We start from the raw sequence: 21,686 nt of genomic DNA, 5'->3' as shown, positions 1-21,686 counted from the left end.
GACAAGTGAATGTGAGGCCTAATTGATAAGGTGAATCCGACGGGCGCTGTGGCGGGGTGGTAAGACGTCGGCCTCTAGTAATCGGAAGGTCGAGGGATCGAATCCAGGCCCGGCCTGTTAAGTGTGGAGATTTTTCCGATCTCCCAGGTCAACTTATGTGCAGACCTGCTAGTGGCGTATCCCCCTTCGTGTGTACACGCAAGCACAAGACCAAGTGCGCACGGAAAAGATCCTGTAATCCATGTCAGAGTTCGGTGGGTTATAGAAACACGAAAATACCCAGCATGCTTCCTCCGAAAGCGGCGTATGGCTGCCTTAATGGCGGGGAAAAAACGGTCATACACGTAAAATTCCACTCGTGCAAAAACACGAGTGTGCGTGGGAGTTTCAGCCCACGAAGGCAGAAGAAGAAGAACAAGAACAAGAACAAAAAGAACAAGAACAAGAACAAGAAGACGAAGAAGGTAAGGTGAATCGAGTTGCTACGCCAACAAGCAACGTTTCAAGTGAGCAGGCTTCAAGTTGCATCACATTCACATGGAGAATGTACAACTTGAATCGATGTGCCGCAGGCTATAATGATAATGATAATGATGTCCTTCTTTGCAGCAATGTATCTAAATGATCATATAGCTGCAATTCCTGCCACACAGACTTTTCACATTGCAGGTTGGGGCTGGGTATGAGCAATTTGAGATATGATGTGTTTTACTTGAGCTGAAGACATTTGCTGACAGTGACAGTGGACAGTGACCAGTGACAGTGACCAGTGACAGTGACCAGTGACACAGACACAGACACAGACACAGACACAGACAGTGGGTGTGAAAATAGAGCGAGGCGACTCTTCGCTCTCTCAGCCAATCAAAGTTCACGCTTGTGGAGCGGTGTTTTGCTTTCTCACGGGCCCGCGTCTGCTGTATATAAGGCGGCTGCGCCGGCGAGCTGAGAAGCATTCTCGAATCGCACGACTCGTAGAAACATTCATCATGACTGGCCGTGGTAAAGGAGGAAAGGGTCTCGGAAAGGGGGGCGCCAAGCGTCACAGGAAAGTTTTGCGTGATAACATCCAGGGTATCACCAAGCCCGCTATCCGTCGTCTGGCTCGCCGTGGCGGTGTCAAGCGTATCTCTGGTCTCATCTACGAGGAGACTCGCGGAGTTCTCAAGGTATTCCTGGAGAACGTGATCCGTGATGCCGTCACGTACACTGAGCACGCCAAGAGGAAGACTGTGACCGCCATGGATGTGGTCTACGCCCTCAAACGCCAGGGTCGTACTCTGTACGGCTTCGGTGGTTAGACGCATCAAGTCGCGGATCTCGCATCCACAATAACCCTTCTCCGGTCCTTCTTAGGACCACCTTCATTTTCCCAAGAGGGGCTGAATGTGTCTCGTTGCCACTGCTAACTCCTTCGTGTTTACATATTAAAACACTATTGTTTGTTATTGTTTTGTCATTGATAGTGTCGTCGTAAATCTATACAAGTGTTGGCTACGTAAACAAAAGAGAAGGAGGGAGGGCAGGGGGTTGGATGTATGATTGCAACTGAGCGAAAGGGAACTGTCAAGAAAATGATGAGAGGCAAATAAAATGATCACTTATTGATATCAAATTGGAGCGCTTCAAGCCACAGACGGGGTCAATTTGATGCCAACCAGTGTCGATAGGCGCACAAGCAGAATGGATTATGACGTGCTCATTCATTTGTGCTCATCACACAGAGCTTCACTCATAGAGAAAGGGATCCCTCCCATTGGTGTTGTGTTGCATTAGAGATAGAAAGTAACGATTTGCGGGATAGAAATAATGCATTCTTGACCATGATTTTGTAGTGAGAGTGCTCATTTTGGACAAGAAAGCCGTCCATAGGGCAGAGAGAGAAGGCAAATTGTTGAAATGCATTAGCTGTTGATGTTTGGTCAAATACAGATGACAAATAGGGGTTTGAAATGATCATATGCGCAGGGACAACACAAGGGCTGGAGTTTTTGGTTCGTTAAATGGAGTGTGACTATAGTGCGAGTACTTAGGGAGGGTGTTGAAAGGAAATGTTTATGGTTGCTACGAGTGTAACAATTAGGATGGCAACGAGAGCAGACCAACTCTTTTGGGAAAAATGAAGGTGGCTCTGAAAAGAGCCGGGTTTGGAGGAGTCGGAACCGTTGGAGGGGCAACTTAAGCACGCTCTCCGCGGATACGGCGGGCCAGCTGGATGTCCTTGGGCATGATGGTGACACGCTTGGCATGGATGGCGCACAGGTTGGTGTCCTCAAAGAGACCGACCAGGTAAGCCTCGCTGGCCTCCTGCAGAGCCATGACGGCAGAGCTCTGGAAGCGCAGGTCTGTCTTGAAGTCCTGGGCGATTTCGCGCACCAGACGCTGGAAGGGCAGCTTGCGGATCAGGAGCTCGGTGCTCTTCTGGTAACGACGGATCTCACGAAGAGCCACAGTTCCAGGCCTGTAACGATGAGGTTTCTTGACTCCTCCAGTGGCAGGGGCGCTTTTGCGAGCGGCCTTGGTTGCCAGCTGTTTGCGAGGAGCTTTTCCTCCGGTGGATTTACGGGCGGTTTGCTTGGTACGTGCCATTTCGAAGTTAGAGTCGACTGAGCGGCCAGGAGAGAGAGAGAGAGAGAATTTGGGGTTTAACGTCCTCCCAGGTAACTAAGGACCTATATTGGGACATGATTTGGTTATACGCTGTATTGTGGGGGGGGGGGGGGGGGGGGGGAGGGGGGAGTGGGCCGGAGCATGATGGGTTGGAGTTGTTTGGATGTTAAAAGTTGTTTGATAAAAGGGTTTGTTATAAAATGTTGTTTCTTTTTGTGCGATATGAGCACGTACCCTTCGCCACGCGAGACACTTTGTGGGGGAGGGGGGATTAAAAGAGTTTTTTGATTCTTTATTATTTCCAAAGTTGTGTTTAAAAAATTGATAAAATTTCAGAGCCACTCTGATAAAAAGTTTTAAAAGTCCAGTTACTTCAAATTGAAGTTAATATGTCTCAGCAATTTACATATATACAGAGGTTGCCTTGCCTTTAAACATATAACATATATATACAACATAGATCTTTCATTCTGTCATTCGTACCCTAAACACATAATAGAATAAAAAAGGAATGGTAAGAGTGGACCTGAGTCCTCTTAAAGTAAAATAGGTTTGTTTATCTACAAATAATCTAGTAAATTAGTTTTAGTTTATTCATTAGGTGTCTTAATTTGGGTGAGTCTTGGTGTGCGGTGCTCGGTGACCCACCCTCAGGAAGAGGCGGAGAGGGGAGGGGGGATGAGGTTGGAGGGAGGGGGGGTAACGGGCCCGTCGCTCCCGTTGGGCGGACACCGGCGGGACGCGCACACCAGATAGGCGAGAGGTTGGAGTATGGTGGTGAGGAGCGTCTCTTTTTATATGGGTGTTTGGTGTGCGGTGCACAGCTACACCCGTGCCAGGTGGAGCAGGGATGCCCTTCGCTCCCGGCGGGGGGGTGCTGGCGAGCTCGCACACCAACTGAGTAGTTGGAATATGGTAGAGAGTATAATGGGTAGACGCCAGGACACGAGCCCCCTTCCTTCTGGGGTGGGGGTGGAGTGGGGGAGGTGTGGGACAGGGACGCGTACCTACTGTACGCACAGGGAGGTGGGGGGGATGGACCGGTTTAGAGCCTTTTTGTACCCGGTACTGTGTTTTAAGCCCGTCCGTTCTGTTAGGCTGGGGTGAAGGTCGGGGGCTGTGGGCCCGTCGCACTGGGCTGTGGCTTCGTCGCACTATGCAGGAGAGATGTTGGGGCATGGTAGTTGAGCTATTTTTGGACATCGCCAGTGCTCCGGCCCCCAGTGGGGAACCGGCCAATGGGAGCGCTCCCTTGTGGGGCGCAGGCATTTGGAGGGTATCAATATACTGGCTACGTCGTTTAGATATGTAGAACTAGTTTGTTTTTAGAACCACTTCCCGAGCGGTGATGTGTATATTGTTTTGCAGACCAGTTTAACATGGCTCCACCCTAGGTCTTTATGATGATGGAGACATTGTGTAGGTGTGAGATTGAGTGTTTTTATGTGTTCATGTAGCCTGTGAAAGTATGTTGTATGTGGACATGCCGTGAAAATGTGGTGAAAATTTACAAGCTCTCCGCATGCGCAGAGGGGTTTAATAAATGTGTATAAACAGCTGTTTGTTCTGATTTTCCTGAACATGGTTAGTAGAGAGAGGGGGAGTACAGGGAACCTGTCCCTCTCTTCCCCTTGATTTTGTTCCTTGTTTAGTAAGTTAATAATTTTAGAGCTGGCCTCTGACAGGGAGACTTTTAAGTTTATGACAAACTGTTTATGTAAGAGTGCGGCTTCCTTCGCCGCACAGTCCGCTAGGTCGTTTCCTCGTATGCCTGTGTGTGAGGGAACATACTGGAGTTGTAGTTCGGTCCCAGTGATGATAATTTGATGGGCCAGGAATTTAATCTCTGTCTGAATTTCTGATCTGTTTTTTGTTTCTGACTGGAGTGCTTGGAGGGAGGATTTAGAGTCTGTGCAGACTACTACTGCGAACGGTTTGTTAGTAAGGTCATTTACGTAGGAAAGCGCCATATAAATGGCGAATAATTCTGCTGTGAAAATGGAAACACCATCGTTTAATTTAAACCTTTTAGTAATTTGGAGGTCGGGAATTACAAACGCACAGCCCACTGAGCCGTCGCTTAATTTTGACCCGTCCGTATATACTTTTAAAAAGTGTACATACTTGGTGTTTATCAGCTCTTTAGCTACCGATCCCGCAAGCAGGGGGTTATCCGATTTTTTTAAGTCTATGGGTAGACTGTCCGCAATAGATGGTATTTCGAGTAGCCAGGGGGGGTGCATAGGAGCGTTGTGTCTTACTATATCTTCAGTCTCTAGATTAACTTTTTTTAGGATTGGTTTGGCATACTCCCATATTGGGTAGATTTTATCATACTGTCTTTGGGATTTCTCTCTTAGCCAGGTATACTTTATGTTATTAAACTGGGTGAAGTCGTCTGTCAGTACTTCATTTGTGGGGTTAGAGTCAGTTGCCGTGGCTCTTAATACATATTGTGTTGCCCGCAACTTTCTTTCTTCAGCTAGGCTTAGCCAGCCCACCTCATCATATGTTGCTTTGTTGTTTGCCGATCTGGGTATATTGAGTGCAATTTTTAGGGCTTTTAACTCTACTGTTTCCAGCAGTTTAAGGTCTGATTTAGGGGCAGCGAAAAAGGCTTCTTGGCCATATGTGAGGCGTGACCGGACAAGTGCTTTAACTATGTCTGTTAAAAACTTCTGTCCCCTGGCCCATGGTTCCGCTCGCAGAAATTTTATCACGCTAATTACTTTGTTTGCTTTTTCTACAAGGTGGTTTATGTGGGGGCCCCAGAGCAGGTTTCTATGAATGACGACCCCTAAGAATTTCACGGTTTTGCTTGGTTTTAGTTTAATGTCACCCACTGTAAGGCGACAGTTATCTAATAACACTTTATGCCTGGATACAACCATGAATACTGTTTTCTCTGCAGAGAGGTCGAAGCCATTTAGGTGCATGTAATCTATCAGGTTATTTACCTTGGTTTGAAAAGGGTTCATTTTGGGTTCTGTTTTGTTATAAATTCTAGGTTTTTGTGTGTCAATGATGACCATATCGTCTGCATACAGTAGGACGGTTGCACCTTTCACGTCTACTAGGTCTATGTCATGGAGCATGACACTGAAGAGAATCGGAGCAATTATACTGCCCTGGGGTACCCCCATTTCTAAGGGGTGTGGGTAAGAGAGAGCGTCGCCCACTTTAACCTGCATGGATCTACCTGTTATGAAATCTTTAATAAAGTTGTACGTGTGGCCTGTGATTCCCAGCCGCTGGATTTTAACGAGTAGGCGGGCGTGCCAGACGGTATCGTAGGCCTTCTTTACGTCGAAAAAGGTAGTTAGTAGAGTTTTGTTTTTACTTGTTAATGTTTTTTTCATTTTTTCCACCAGCCGTACCACGTGGTCTGTGCAGGATCGTCCTTTACGAAAGCCTGCCTGGCAGGGCGGAATAATGTTATTTTTGTCAAGGAAGTACTCCATCCTGTTTTTGATAATACGTTCATAGATTTTCCCTAAGTGGGGGGTGAGTGAGATCGGTCTGTAACTGCTGGGAAGGTTTTTGGGTTTCCCTACTTTGGGGATCGCCACGACTTGTGCTTGTTTCCAGGCTATAGGAATTTTATCATTTTTCCAACATGTATTAAAAAAGTCAGTTAGAATACTTACAAAATGGTTTGGGAGTTGTTTTATCATACTATATGAGATTCTGCATGATCCGGGGGCCTTCTTCGCCTGCTTTATTTGTTTAATGGCCTTCCCGCATTCCGAGACAGACATGGCACAGTTTATGGGATTGCTATTATCTGGCTCTGGGTGTTTAAAATCTTTTTCCATTTCAGTACGGAAATGCAGTTTGTCTGGTTCCATGTACTTTAATTTACTAACCCGGGAGAAGGTCTCAGCCAGCACGTCCGCCTTATCCCTGTCTCCTACCGTTAATCTGCCGTTATCGTTAAGGGGTTTATCTGGAAGTTTAAATCTACCTTTGTGCTGTTTTATCTTTTTCCATACCTTACTGGAGTCTCTATATGATGTTATGTTTTCTGACACGAAGTTTGACCAGTCCTTCAGCTTGGCTTGGGCAGTTACCTTACTGCAATTTCTCTGATGATGTTTCATCAGGTCATAATTTATGTTATTTTGATTCTTTAGAAATCTTTGGGTGATAAGGCGTTTGTTATCTATGGCTTCCTGACATTCCTCATTCCACCAGGAGGCAGGCTGGGTTTTACCTGTGAACTTTTTAAATGTTTTTTTAGGTATGCTACGGTCAGCTGCGTCTATAATGCAGTTTCGCAAGTTGTTATAATATATTTCGATATCGTTATCTTGAACGTCCTCTGCTGAGGGTTTTTGTAGTAGCTGTTGAAAAAGCGACCAGTCCGCTAAGTTGTAATTATACTCTGCTTTCCTATTTTTATTTTCATGTCCGGGGTCAGTGTTATACAGGGTAATCAAAATAGCTAGGTGGTCGGATTGCAGGGTGTCTGGAAAGACTGTCCAGTCAGAATTTAGGTAGATGTCCGTGCTGACCAGGGACAGGTCTATGGCAGAGGGTTTATGATTGTGAACGTCCGGTATCCGAGTAACGGAACCGTCGTTTAGTAATTGTAGAAGAGAGTTATTTATGTTGTCAGCGAGGTGGCTGGTTTTGTTTTTAACATAAGGGTCCCACATGTTGTGATGGTCATTAAAATCTCCCACTATCATCCAGTGGCCTGCATTTTCGTTTAGCTCAGTCAGCCATGCTGAATCCTCTATTTTGCTGCATCCCTTAGGATAATAAACATTTACTAAGTTGATTTTTTTGCCGTATTTTGATGGTATCTGGACGGCACAGGAGTGTCCGAGTGGGTTAGGTGTTACCGGCGATTTTATGGCTTCGTACGATAGCCCGCACTTAATATATGTTACCACTTTTAGCCATTTGCCTTTGTCTTTAAGGTCAATAACAGGTGGGTAATAGAAGCCCTCCAGGTTTGGTAATTTGTTAAAATAGCATAGGGGAGACTGTATACAGAGGACGTCGCATTTATTTTGGCTTAAAAATTGGGTCAGATACAAGATATTTTTATTTAGGCTGCGACAGTTCCACTGTAGTACTGTTAGGTTTTTACCGCACGGTAAAATATTTTCTTTCCCTGTTTTTCCTGCCATTATGGACACTAGAATCGTAAATATTAATTGCGCTTTATAGAGCATGTTAACTGTTCGATGTTGCTTATTATGCATTATTTCTAATGTCTTGAATTTCTCGTGCGCTGAGCTCCCTGCTTCCAGCCAGGGCACCCAGTGCCAGTAGTTTTTTGTCTGGTGAGGTATGTACTGCCGGTTTTTTAGTTAAAGAGAAATAAACGTCTTCAATGGATTTGATCAAGAAGCCTGGGTTTTGTTGCTGTCTGGCCGCTATCATAAAACTGAGGCACATTTGCACGAATTCTGTGGCCTCGCCGTCTGGAGTGTTAGTCGTGAGTTCTTGTTGTTTTTGATTTTCTTGCTTTTGTAGTATTGCTGTGGCTAGTTCCTTTTCGGTTTTTAGTTTTTCTGCCCTGAGGATGTCTGTGATGCTGGTCTCTACTTTTTCCATTACTCGGGTGTAAATGTGGTCTATTGCTTTTTCTATAGTGTCTGAGGATGAGGGGATTTTGTTTGTCTGTGTTTGTTCTGCGTGTGTGCGTTGTGTTCGTGGCTCGTGGCTGATTGATTTGTCTATGGCTGTCTGTCTAGGTTTGGGTGGCACGTGGCTGTTAGACTTATTTGAGGTTGTCTGTTTGGGTATGCGTGGTGGGAGAGGTTGTCGAGTTTCCCCCAGCTGTGTGCGCCTGAGCGCCTTTGCATATCCCTCCGCAGGGGTGGAGGTGACTTGGTTATGTGTGTGTGTTTGTGTTTTCCAGAAGCTATCTATTTGTGCGGGAGAGTCCCGTGTTTGTTTTTCTTCTTTTTCCTGTTTCTCATTGAGGATTTCTTTTCTCGCGCGCTGCATTGCCTCGGAGTAGGGTATGTAAGACTGAGAGCGGATCGTGTTTGCTCTCAGTCTTACCCTGTACTCCGGGCATCCCATGTAAGCGGCGGAGTGTCCACCGTGACAGTTAACACAGTATCTTTTTTGTTCGCAGCCCCCTGCCACGTCGTGGTCCCTGCCACCGCATCTAGCACATGTCTTTGTTTTTGCCCGGCACTGTGGACCGCTATGCCCAAATCGGCTGCACCGCCCGCAGCGTCTGACTGGGCAGGCGAACGCCTCGAGGGGAAGCTCCTCCCCCTCGAGGGTTACACTGTCTGGCAGAACAGCCGTTCTGAATGTGATTTTGATAGCCTCGGAGATGTCTCCTTTTTTGTTTTTTAATCTGACTATTTTTTTGATGGCTGCCAGGCCTTTCTGGGCAGTCTTGCCTGATTCCGACTTGATGTTTACTCGGATGTCCATCCGTAGGATTTCATTTTCAGAGTGTTCCCTAGGGATTCCTTTGACAACGCCCTCGGTCGTGGCTTCCGGAGCGAAGCATTTAATTGTTACGCCACCTAGATCAGTGATCTTAGTAAGTTTGTTTTGCTGGTTTTTGCTGTTGCAGCCCACTAGCCATCTCTCGCCCGCCAGGGGACGGAGAGAGAGCACCGGGCCCACCGCTGCCTGGATTGTTTTGAATCTGTGGAGGCCCAGCGCCCTGAACGTGGCGGGTCCCTCTTTTGTATCCTCCAAGATCACAGGGTGTTCAAGGAAGACTGGTGTGACTAAATTTTCCCTGAACAGATTTCTTCTTACTGGTTTTGGTTTTGGTTTTGTGTGTTCCTGGTTGTTGTTTTTTTCCAGGTGCGTAGGTTTTGGGTTTTGTTCCTGATCTAGGTTTTTGGACTTTTCTGGGTCCAAGGTCAAGTTTTGTCTTTTATTTGGGTCCTGGTCATGGTCCTGGTCATGGTCATTGTCTGTTTTTTCAGCTCCTGAGCTGGTGTCAGGGATTTGTTTTCTCTTTCTTTTTCGTCCGCGCGAGTCCGTGAAAGGCTCATCATCTTCTCCTGGGGGGTGGAGGGGATCAACGTCCCACTCGTTTATGACCGAGGCGTCGGACATATCTCCGTCGCCATCGGTCTCTATATTTGTGTCGCTGAACTCAGCCATGGTGGACGGGGGAAGGAGGCTCCACTCCCCCTCTCTCAAACGTGATGAGTTCAGCGGGAGCTCAGCTAAAAAACTGTGGCTAAAAGTACTATTCCACCGCGCACTCATTCATTCAGACGAGACGAGACAAGACAAGAACAAAGACGAAAACAAACATCAGAGACAAATCACATAGACTGGACAACTAGACAAGGCAACGCTATACAGACATACTTTATGCGTTAAAAGCTTAAACACAGTTAGGGACTAGAATTTCCGTTTTATTTTTTTAACAGTAGAGGGAGAATAATGGGTGGCGATGACAATGGTGGGGATGTTAATGAGAAATGAGAGATGACACCTACCAGAGGGGGGGACACCTAAGTTCTATCTACAATTTTGAAATGGTGGTACGGATTTAAACAAAAGAGACCCTAAGCTAAATCAATCGACTATAGAACCTAGAATGGCGGCACCAAGCAAAAAACCCTACCTTGCAGCAAAGGCTGCTCACTGTTTGAAAAAAGTGGAGAAAAGAAAAGGGGGTGTGGCAGTGTAGATAGTAGTTGCGCTGTAGTGGTGAGTGAAGTGAAGGCGACTCGTAGCTGGTGCAGTGCCCCAACGAACCGACCCTTTCCAAACCGTTCAAAACTTTTCGGGGAGTGTCTCCGTGACGTGAGCGTTTTTTTCCTGACTGAGTGTCAAGAAGTCAAATTGCGTGTGAGAGCAGCCAGGAACTAGAGAGACCTTTTATATGGGAAAGGCGAGCAGCCAGGAGAGAGAGAGAGAGAGACTATGGGGCTTAACGTCCTCTCAGGTAGCTGGGACCTATTTTGGGACATGATTTGGTTATACGCTGTATTGTGGGGGGGGGGGGGGGTGGGGGGAGGGGGGAGTGGGCCGGAGCATGATGGGTTGGAGTTGTTTGGATGTTAAAAGTTGTTTGAATAAAAGGGTTTGTTATAAAATGTTATTTCTTTTTGTGCGATATAAGCACGTACCCTTCGCCACGCGAGACACTTTGTGGGGGAGGGGGGATTAAAAGAGTTTTTTGATTCTTTATTATTTCCAAAGTTGTGTTTAAAAAAATTGATAAAATTTCAGAGCCACTCTGATAAAAAGTTTTAAGAGTCCAGTTACTTCAAATTGAAGTTAATATGTCTCAGCAATTTACATATATACAGAGGTTGCCTTGCCTTTAAACATATAACATATATATACAACATAGATCTTTCATTCTGTCATTCGTACCCTAAACACATAATAGAATAAAAAAGGAATGGTAAGAGTGGACCTGAGTCCTCTTAAGGTAAAATAGGTTTGTTTATCTACAAATAATCTAGTAAATTAGTTTTAGTTTATTCATTAGGTGTCTTAATTTGGGTGAGTCTTGGTGTGCGGTGCTCGGTGACCCACCCTCAGGAAGAGGCGGGGAGGGGAGGGGGGATGAGGTTGGAGGGAGGGGGGGTAACGGGCCCGTCGCTCCCGTTGGGCGGACACCGGCGGGACGCGCACACCAGATAGGAGAGAGGTTGGAGTATGGTGGTGAGGAGTGTCTCTTTTTATTTGGGTGTTTGGTGTGCGGTGCACAGCTACCCCCGCGCCAGGTGGAGCAGGGATGCCCTTCGCTCCCGGCGGGGGGGTGCTGGCGAGCTCGCACACCAACTGAGTAGTTGGAGTATGGTAGAGAGTATAATGGATAGACGCCAGGACACGAGCCCCCTTCCTTCTGGGGTGGGGGTGGAGTGGGGGAGGTGTGGGACAGGGACGCGTACCTACTGTACGCACAGGGAGGTGGGGGGGATGGACCGGTTTAGAGCCTTTTTGTACCCGGTACTGTGTTTTAAGCCCGTCCGTTCTGTTAGGCTGGGGTGAAGGTCGGGGGCTGTGGGCCCGTCGCACTGGGCTGTGGCTTCGTCGCACTATGCAGGAGAGATGTTGGGGCATGGCAGTTGAGCTATTTTTGGACATCGCCAGTGCTCCGGCCCCCAGTGGGGAACCGGCCAATGGGAGCGCTCCCTTGTGGGGCGCAGGCATTTGGAGGGTATCAATATACTGGCTACGTCGTTTAGATATGTAGAACTAGTTTGTTTTTAGAACCACTTCCCGAGTGGTGATGTGTATATTGTTTTGCAGACCAGTTTAACATGGCTCCACCCTAGGTCTTTATGATGATGGAGACATTGTGTAGGTGTGAGATTGAGTGTTTTTATGTGTTCATGTAGCCTGTGAAAGTATGTTGTATGTGGACATGCCGTGAAAATGTGGTGAAAATTTACAAGCTCTCCGCATGCGCAGAGGGGTTTGATAAATGTGTATAAACAGCTGTTTGTTCTGATTTTCCTGAACATGGTTAGTAGAGAGAGGGGGAGTACAGGGAACCTGTCCCTCTCTTCCCCTTGATTTTGTTCCTTGTTTAGTAAGTTAATAATTTTAGAGCTGGCCTCTGACAGGGAGACTTTTAAGTTTATGACAAACTGTTTATGTAAGAGTGCGGCTTCCTTCGCCGCACAGTCCGCTAGGTCGTTTCCTCGTATGCCTGTGTGTGAGGGAACATACTGGAGTTGTAGTTCGGTCCCAGTGATGATAATTTGATGGGCCAGGAATTTAATCTCTGTCTGAATTTCTGATCTGTTTTTTGTTTCTGACTGGAGTGCTTGGAGGGAGGATTTAGAGTCTGTGCAGACTACTACTGCGAACGGTTTGTTAGTAAGGTCATTTACGTAGGAAAGCGCCATATAAATGGCGAATAATTCTGCTGTGAAAATGGAAACACCATCGTTTAATTTAAACCTTTTAGTAATTTGGAGGTCGGGAATTACAAACGCACAGCCCACTGAGCCGTCGCTTAATTTTGACCCGTCCGTATATACTTTTAAAAAGTGTACATACTTGGTGTTTATCAGCTCTTTAGCTACCGATCCCGCAAGCAGGGGGTTATCCGATTTTTTTAAGTCTATGAGTAGACTGTCCGCAATAGATGGTATTTCGAGTAGCCAGGGGGGGTGCATAGGAGCGTTGTGTCTTACTATATCTTCAGTCTCTAGATTAACTTTTTTTAGGATTGGTTTGGCATACTCCCATATTGGGTAGATTTTATCATACTGTCTTTGGGATTTCTCTCTTAGCCAGGTATACTTTATGTTATTAAACTGGGTGAAGTCGTCTGTCAGTACTTCATTTGTGGGGTTAGAGTCAGTTGCCGTGGCTCTTAATACATATTGTGTTGCCCGCAACTTTCTTTCTTCAGCTAGGCTTAGCCAGCCCACCTCATCATATGTTGCTTTGTTGTTTGCCGATCTGGGTATATTGAGTGCAATTTTTAGGGCTTTTAACTCTACTGTTTCCAGCAGTTTAAGGTCTGATTTAGGGGCAGCGAAAAAGGCTTCTTGGCCATATGTGAGGCGTGACCGGACAAGTGCTTTAACTATGTCTGTTAAAAACTTCTGTCCCCTGGCCCATGGTTCCGCTCGCAGAAATTTTATCACGCTAATTACTTTGTTTGCTTTTTCTACAAGGTGGTTTATGTGGGGGCCCCAGAGCAGGTTTCTATGAATGACGACCCCTAAGAATTTCACGGTTTTGCTTGGTTTTAGTTTAATGTCACCCACTGTAAGGCGACAGTTATCTAATAACACTTTATGCCTGGATACAACCATGAATACTGTTTTCTCTGCAGAGAGGTCGAAGCCATTTAGGTGCATGTAATCTATCAGGTTATTTACCTTGGTTTGAAAAGGGTTCATTTTGGGTTCTGTTTTGTTATAAATTCTAGGTTTTTGTGTGTCAATGATGACCATATCGTCTGCATACAGTAGGACGGTTGCACCTTTCACGTCTACTAGGTCTATGTCATGGAGCATGACACTGAAGAGAATCGGAGCAATTATACTGCCCTGGGGTACCCCCATTTCTAAGGGGTGTGGGTAAGAGAGAGCGTCGCCCACTTTAACCTGCATGGATCTACCTGTTATGAAATCTTTAATAAAGTTGTACGTGTGGCCTGTGATTCCCAGCCGCTGGATTTTAACGAGTAGGCGGGCGTGCCAGACGGTATCGTAGGCCTTCTTTACGTCGAAAAAGGTAGTTAGTAGAGTTTTGTTTTTACTTGTTAATGTTTTTTTCATTTTTTCCACCAGCCGTACCACGTGGTCTGTGCAGGATCGTCCTTTACGAAAGCCTGCCTGGCAGGGCGGAATAATGTTATTTTTGTCAAGGAAGTACTCCATCCTGTTTTTGATAATACGTTCATAGATTTTCCCTAAGTGGGGGGTGAGTGAGATCGGTCTGTAACTGCTGGGAAGGTTTTTGGGTTTCCCTACTTTGGGGATCGCCACGACTTGTGCTTGTTTCCAGGCTATAGGAATTTTATCATTTTTCCAACATGTATTAAAAAAGTCAGTTAGAATACTTACAAAATGGTTTGGGAGTTGTTTTATCATACTATATGAGATTCTGCATGATCCGGGGGCCTTCTTCACCTGTTTTATTTGTTTAATGGCCTTCCCGCATTCCGAGACAGACATGGCACAGTTTATGGGATTGCTATTATCTGGCTCTGGGTGTTTAAAATCTTTTTCCATTTCAGTACGGAAATGCAGTTTGTCTGGTTCCATGTACTTTAATTTACTAACCCGGGAGAAGGTCTCAGCCAGCACGTCCGCCTTATCCCTGTCTCCTACCGTTAATCTGCCGTTTTCGTTAAGGGGTTTATCTGGAAGTTTAAATCTACCTTTGTGCTGTTTTATCTTTTTCCATACCTTACTGGAGTCTTTATATGATGTTATGTTTTCTGACACGAAGTTTGACCAGTCCTTCAGCTTGGCTTGGGCAGTTACCTTACTGCAATTTCTCTGATGATGTTTCATCAGGTCATAATTTATGTTATTTTGATTCTTTAGAAATCTTTGGGTGATAAGGCGTTTGTTATCTATAAAAGCAGCCAGGAGAGAGAGAGAGAATTTGGGGTTTAACGTCCTCCCAGGTAACTAAGGACCTATATTGGGACATGATTTGGTTATACGCTGTATTGTGGGGGGGGGGGGGGGTGGGGGGAGGGGGGAGTGGGCCGGAGCATGATGGGTTGGAGTTGTTTGGATGTTAAAAGTTGTTTGATAAAAGGGTTTGTTATAAAATGTTGTTTCTTTTTGTGCGATATGAGCACGTACCCTTCGCCACGCGAGACACTTTGTGGGGGAGGGGGGATTAAAAGAGTTTTTTGATTCTTTATTATTTCCAAAGTTGTGTTTAAAAAATTGATAAAATTTCAGAGCCACTCTGATAAAAAGTTTTAAAAGTCCAGTTACTTCAAATTGAAGTTAATATGTCTCAGCAATTTACATATATACAGAGGTTGCCTTGCCTTTAAACATATAACATATATATACAACATAGATCTTTCATTCTGTCATTTGTACCCTAAACACATAATAGAATAAAAAAGGAATGGTAAGAGTGGACCTGAGTCCTCTTAAAGTAAAATAGGTTTGTTTATCTACAAATAATCTAGTAAATTAGTTTTAGTTTATTCATTAGGTGTCTTAATTTGGGTGAGTCTTGGTGTGCGGTGCTCGGTGACCCACCCTCAAGAAGAGGCGGGGAGGGGAGGGGGGATGAGGTTGGAGGGAGGGGGGGTAACGGGCCCGTCGCTCCCGTTGGGCGGACACCGGCGGGACGCGCACACCAGATAGGCGAGAGGTTGGAGTATGGTGGTGAGGAGCGTCTCTTTTTATATGGGTGTTTGGTGTGCGGTGCACAGCTACACCCGTGCCAGGTGGAGCAGGGATGCCCTTCGCTCCCGGCGGGGGGGTGCTGGCGAGCTCGCACACCAACTGAGTAGTTGGAATATGGTAGAGAGTATAATGGGTAGACGCCAGGACACGAGCCCCCTTCCTTCTGGGGTGGGGGTGGAGTGGGGGAGGTGTGGGACAGGGACGCGTACCTACTGTACGCACAGGGAGGTGGGGGGGATGGACCGGTTTAGAGCCTTTTTGTACCCGGTACTGTGTTTTGAGCCCGTCCGTTCTGTTAGGCTGGGGTGAAGGTCGGGGGCTGTGGGCCCGTCGCACTGGGCTGTGGCTTCGTCGCACTATGCAGGAGAGATGTTGGGGCATGGTAGTTGAGCTATTTTTGGACATCGCCAGTGCTCCGGCCCCCAGTGGGGAACCGGCCAATGGGAGCGCTCCCTTGTGGGGCGCAGGCATTTGGAGGGTATCAATATACTGGCTACGTCGTTTAGATATGTAGAACTAGTTTGTTTTTAGAACCACTTCCCGAGCGGTGATGTGTATATTGTTTTGCAGACCAGTTTAACATGGCTCCACCCTAGGTCTTTATGATGATGGAGACATTGTGTAGGTGTGAGATTGAGTGTTTTTATGTGTTCATGTAGCCTGTGAAAGTATGTTGTATGTGGACATGCCGTGAAAATGTGGTGAAAATTTACAAGCTCTCCGCATGCGCAGAGGGGTTTGATAAATGTGTATAAACAGCTGTTTGTTCTGATTTTCCTGAACATGGTTAGTAGAGAGAGGGGGAGTACAGGGAACCTGTCCCTCTCTTCCCCTTGATTTTGTTCCTTGTTTAGTAAGTTAATAATTTTAGAGCTGGCCTCTGACAGGGAGACTTTTAAGTTTATGACAAACTGTTTATGTAAGAGTGCGGCTTCCTTCGCCGCACAGTCCGCTAGGTCGTTTCCTCGTATGCCTGTGTGTGAGGGAACATACTGGAGTTGTAGTTCGGTCCCAGTGATGATAATTTGATGGGCCAGGAATTTAATCTCTGTCTGAATTTCTGATCTGTTTTTTGTTTCTGACTGGAGTGCTTGGAGGGAGGATTTAGAGTCTGTGCAGACTACTACTGCGAACGGTTTGTTAGTAAGGTCATTTACGTAGGAAAGCGCCATATAAATGGCGAATAATTCTGCTGTGAAAATGGAAACACCATCGTTTAATTTAAACCTTTTAGTAATTTGGAGGTCGGGAATTACAAACGCACAGCCCACTGAGCCGTCGCTTAATTTTGACCCGTCCGTATATACTTTTAAAAAGTGTACATACTTGGTGTTTATCAGCTCTTTAGCTACCGATCCCGCAAGCAGGGGGTTATCCGATTTTTTTAAGTCTATGGGTAGACTGTCCGCAATAGATGGTATTTCGAGTAGCCAGGGGGGGTGCATAGGAGCGTTGTGTCTTACTATATCTTCAGTCTCTAGATTAACTTTTTTTAGGATTGGTTTGGCATACTCCCATATTGGGTAGATTTTATCATACTGTCTTTGGGATTTCTCTCTTAGCCAGGTATACTTTATGTTATTAAACTGGGTGAAGTCGTCTGTCAGTACTTCATTTGTGGGGTTAGAGTCAGTTGCCGTGGCTCTTAATACATATTGTGTTGCCCGCAACTTTCTTTCTTCAGCTAGGCTTAGCCAGCCCACCTCATCATATGTTGCTTTGTTGTTTGCCGATCTGGGTATATTGAGTGCAATTTTTAGGGCTTTTAACTCTACTGTTTCCAGCAGTTTAAGGTCTGATTTAGGGGCAGCGAAAAAGGCTTCTTGGCCATATGTGAGGCGTGACCGGACAAGTGCTTTAACTATGTCTGTTAAAAACTTCTGTCCCCTGGCCCATGGTTCCGCTCGCAGAAATTTTATCACGCTAATTACTTTGTTTGCTTTTTCTACAAGGTGGTTTATGTGGGGGCCCCAGAGCAGGTTTCTATGAATGACGACCCCTAAGAATTTCACGGTTTTGCTTGGTTTTAGTTTAGTGTCACCCACTGTAAGGCGACAGTTATCTAATAACACTTTATGCCTGGATACAACCATGAATACTGTTTTCTCTGCAGAGAGGTCGAAGCCATTTAGGTGCATGTAATCTATCAGGTTATTTACCTTGGTTTGAAAAGGGTTCATTTTGGGTTCTGTTTTGTTATAAATTCTAGGTTTTTGTGTGTCAATGATGACCATATCGTCTGCATACAGTAGGACGGTTGCACCTTTCACGTCTACTAGGTCTATGTCATGGAGCATGACACTGAAGAGAATCGGAGCAATTATACTGCCCTGGGGTACCCCCATTTCTAAGGGGTGTGGGTAAGAGAGAGCGTCGCCCACTTTAACCTGCATGGATCTACCTGTTATGAAATCTTTAATAAAGTTGTACGTGTGGCCTGTGATTCCCAGCCGCTGGATTTTAACGAGTAGGCGGGCGTGCCAGACGGTATCGTAGGCCTTCTTTACGTCGAAAAAGGTAGTTAGTAGGGTTTTGTTTTTACTTGTTAATGTTTTTTTCATTTTTTCCACCAGCCGTACCACGTGGTCTGTGCAGGATCGTCCTTTACGAAAGCCTGCCTGGCAGGGCGGAATAATGTTATTTTTGTCAAGGAAGTACTCCATCCTGTTTTTGATAATACGTTCATAGATTTTCCCTAAGTGGGGGGTGAGTGAGATCGGTCTGTAACTGCTGGGAAGGTTTTTGGGTTTCCCTACTTTGGGGATCGCCACGACTTGTGCTTGTTTCCAGGCTATAGGAATTTTATCATTTTTCCAACATGTATTAAAAAAGTCAGTTAGAATACTTACAAAATGGTTTGGGAGTTGTTTTATCATACTATATGAGATTCTGCATGATCCGGGGGCCTTCTTCGCCTGCTTTATTTGTTTAATGGCCTTCCCGCATTCCGAGACAGACATGGCACAGTTTATGGGATTGCTATTATCTGGCTCTGGGTGTTTAAAATCTTTTTCCATTTCAGTACGGAAATGCAGTTTGTCTGGTTCCATGTACTTTAATTTACTAACCCGGGAGAAGGTCTCAGCCAGCACGTCCGCCTTATCCCTGTCTCCTACCGTTAATCTGCCGTTATCGTTAAGGGGTTTATCTGGAAGTTTAAATCTACCTTTGTGCTGTTTTATCTTTTTCCATACCTTACTGGAGTCTCTATATGATGTTATGTTTTCTGACACGAAGTTTGACCAGTCCTTCAGCTTGGCTTGGGCAGTTACCTTACTGCAATTTCTCTGGTGATGTTTCATCAGGTCATAATTTATGTTATTTTGATTCTTTAGAAATCTTTGGGTGATAAGGCGTTTGTTATCTATAAAAGCAGCCAGGAACTAGAGAGACGTTTTATATGGGAAAGGCATTCGCAGCCCTGGCGCGCCGCTCTGATTTTAGCCAATGAAAGCCGTGGAGACATCAGCCGAAGATTCAAGCAACATTACCGTACAGGGCCACTTTTTGGGGGGTCTCTGTGCTGTGCTGTCGTGCGTGTGTGTGTGTGTGTGTGTGTGTGTGTGTGTGTGTGTGTGTGTGTGTGTGTGCCGTCAAAAGTACCAGGTACAAAGTATGATAAAGAAAGAAAGGAACGTACAAACTGACAAGCAAGCACACAAAAATGAAACCTTAACACACGCGTGCACAGCTCACAGCTAAATAAATGCTGAGGTGAACGCTCTTGTAAAAAAGTGTGTATGTACAAAGACGAGTTCTTTACATGTTATACGAGCAGGGCGCGCAAGGTGACAAAAACGAAAGAAGCAGTTGTGAAAAAGTGAAGTGAACACTTTTACGAGCGGCACACGTTTTGACAGTAGGAATTTGAGAGACAGCGAAGGAGAGAACATATGCTACACATAAGAGGCTGGCGACTTTGTGCAAAGTAATGGGTGTGCCGCTAATTAGTGTTAGAAAACTGCAACAGAGTAACAGGTATTTTGTCCGTTGTGTCTGAGTGGCGAGGTAGGCGTTTGATTTCTCTGTTTATTCACGTGTTATTTTAACCACAAAGAACTACAACAAAGAACAACAAAGAAAGAACACCATAAAAGTACCAGATATATTTTGAGGGTTGGTAAAAGTTGGTTGAGTTTTGTGAGATGCGTGAGATATATAGTAAATGATTTGTAGGATGACGATGACGATGACGATGACGATGACGATGACGATGACGATGACGATGTAGGTAGCAAGCCAGTTTTGCGGTGATAGCGGTTTGATGCAGTGACAGTGCTGTAGTAGACAGATTGTAGTGACGCCGGCCGGCGGATATTGATGACACTAATTTGACGGTTGACAAGTGATTTTTTTGTTTGTTTATGTAGTTTTGGTTATTTGTTGGATGTTTACTATATGCTTATACGCTTTTACATTATAATGGGTAAATATTATAATGGAGTTTTGTCCCCGAGATAGATGTTGGATCCGTTGGATCCGTTGGTTCCTTGACTACTAAATTAAATATAGGGAAGGAGAGAGAGACATTGTTGTGTACATGTATTGTGTATTGTGTATTGTGTATTGAGTGTGTATTGAGTTGGTTCGTTGGCAACGAGAAATTCATCTCTCTCTGGAAAAAGTGGGTGGTCCTGAGAAGGACCTGTGTGTTTTACGTTTGCCGGTTTGGCCAAACAGCAGTTTTAAGAGTCTACTTGCTGCTGGTGTACTTGGTGACGGCCTTGGTGCCCTCACTGACGGCGTGCTTGGCCAGCTCACCGGGGAGGAGGAGGCGGACCGCGGTCTGGATCTCCCGACTGGTGATGGTGGAGCGCTTGTTGTAGTGGGCCAGTCTGGAAGCTTCAGCGGCGATTCTCTCAAAGATATCGTTGACGAAGCTGTTCATGATAGACATGGCCTTGCTGCTGATGCCAGTGTCGGGGTGCACCTGCTTGAGCACCTTGTAGATGTAGATGGCGTAGCTTTCCTTCCTCTTCCTCTTGCGCTTCTTGTCGCCGGAGCGAACAGCCTTGGCCTTGCCGGCCTTCTTGGCGCCTTTGGAGCTAACTTTGGGTGGCATGGTTGATTCGTCTGCGGGTTGTGAGTCGCAAAAGGTAGCGCCGCCAAGCCGACCGCGCTCTTTTATACAGTGCGCAAACACTCGCGCCGGCAGTGCCGCCAAAGGGGCGCTCGCCATTGGTGGATTTTGCCGTTGACTCGACGTGCAGTTGGAGGGCTAGTGATGGGTATAAAAGGGGTCGGTCGCGTCGGCGTTGGCATTATTGGATTCGTTCGCTTTGCGTACGAATTTTTCAAACATCATCCAACTTGCATCATGTCTGGTCGCGGCAAAGGAGGAAAGGTTAAGGGAAAGAGCAAGTCTCGCTCGTCCCGTGCTGGACTTCAGTTCCCCGTGGGTCGTATCCACCGTCTGTTGCGCAAGGGCAACTACGCCGAGCGTGTGGGTGCCGGTGCCCCCGTGTACCTGGCTGCCGTGCTCGAGTACTTGGCCGCTGAGGTCCTGGAGTTGGCAGGCAACGCTGCCCGCGACAACAAGAAGACGAGAATCATCCCCCGTCACCTGCAGCTGGCCATCCGCAACGACGAGGAGTTGAACAAACTTCTGTCGGGTGTGACCATCGCCCAGGGTGGTGTGCTGCCCAACATCCAGGCTGTGCTTCTGCCCAAGAAGTCCCAGACCAAGGCTCCCGGTGGCAAGGCATAACAACTTTGCCTCTTTCACCTTCTTCTACAACAGGTCCTTCTCAGGACCACCTATTTTTTCCCAAGAGAGATAGACGTCTCGTTGCTTGCTTTGCCAGTGAAAAAGTGGTGTTGTGTTGTTTTGGTTTTGTTTTTTGTCGTCAATGTCCCAGCCGTTTTGGGGGTTGTTATTACTTATAGCCACTACACAATTCAGACGTAAACAACATCATTACACATACACAAATTCAATAATAATCAGCATCACAACAAGTCGTCATGAAAGTGCGAATAGACCAAGGGTTAAAATTAATAAACCCTCATTACATTTAGTCAAGTTTTGACTAAATGTTTTAACATAGAGGGGGAATCGAGACGAGGGTCGTATGTATGTATGTATGTATGTATGTATGTATGTATGTATGTATGTATGTATGTATGTATGTATGTATGTATGTATGTATGTATGTATGTATGTATGTGTCTGTGTGTCTGTGTGTGTCTGTGTCTGTGTGTCTCGGTGTGTCGGTGTGTCTGTGTCTGTGTGTCTCGGTGTGTCTCTGTGTGTCTGTGTCTGTCTGT

General features: G+C 45.9%; 4 protein-coding genes across 4 annotated transcripts; 2 read left to right on the top strand and 2 right to left on the bottom strand.

The window, feature by feature from the left end:
- Window positions 1-946: 946 nt before the first annotated feature.
- LOC138968091 (histone H4) lies at window positions 947-1,601 on the top strand. The gene has a single exon (XM_070340654.1). It carries the CDS (start codon window positions 990-992, stop codon window positions 1,299-1,301), a length of 312 nt encoding a protein of 103 aa, XP_070196755.1. The 5' UTR covers window positions 947-989; the 3' UTR covers window positions 1,302-1,601.
- Window positions 1,602-2,083: 482 nt separating this feature from the next.
- Window positions 2,084-2,589, bottom strand: LOC138968090 (histone H3). Its single transcript, XM_070340652.1, has one exon. The coding sequence runs from the start codon at window positions 2,587-2,589 to the stop codon at window positions 2,179-2,181; it is 411 nt and encodes a 136-aa protein (XP_070196753.1). The 3' UTR covers window positions 2,084-2,178.
- Window positions 2,590-20,046: 17,457 nt separating this feature from the next.
- Window positions 20,047-20,521, bottom strand: LOC138968474 (histone H2B, gonadal). The gene has a single exon (XM_070341046.1). It carries the CDS (start codon window positions 20,479-20,481, stop codon window positions 20,113-20,115), a length of 369 nt encoding a protein of 122 aa, XP_070197147.1. The 5' UTR covers window positions 20,482-20,521; the 3' UTR covers window positions 20,047-20,112.
- Window positions 20,522-21,416, top strand: LOC138968473 (histone H2A-like). The gene has a single exon (XM_070341045.1). It carries the CDS (start codon window positions 20,644-20,646, stop codon window positions 21,124-21,126), a length of 483 nt encoding a protein of 160 aa, XP_070197146.1. The 5' UTR covers window positions 20,522-20,643; the 3' UTR covers window positions 21,127-21,416.
- Window positions 21,417-21,686: the final 270 nt, after the last annotated feature.

Source organism: Littorina saxatilis, linkage group LG6, assembly GCF_037325665.1.
Source record: "Littorina saxatilis isolate snail1 linkage group LG6, US_GU_Lsax_2.0, whole genome shotgun sequence".
Taxonomy (NCBI): Eukaryota; Metazoa; Mollusca; class Gastropoda; order Littorinimorpha; family Littorinidae; genus Littorina; species Littorina saxatilis.
Note: the sequence above shows the minus strand (reverse complement) of the source record. Positions and strands in the feature narration are given on the sequence as shown.

Bases quoted from the DNA above. Each gene is read 5' to 3' on its own strand.
- LOC138968091 (XM_070340654.1), top strand. From the start codon at position 990: ATGACTGGCCGTGGTAAAGGAGGAAAGGGTCTCGGAAAGGGGGGCGCC.
- LOC138968090 (XM_070340652.1), bottom strand. From the start codon at position 2,589: ATGGCACGTACCAAGCAAACCGCCCGTAAATCCACCGGAGGAAAAGCT.
- LOC138968474 (XM_070341046.1), bottom strand. From the start codon at position 20,481: ATGCCACCCAAAGTTAGCTCCAAAGGCGCCAAGAAGGCCGGCAAGGCC.
- LOC138968473 (XM_070341045.1), top strand. From the start codon at position 20,644: ATGGGTATAAAAGGGGTCGGTCGCGTCGGCGTTGGCATTATTGGATTC.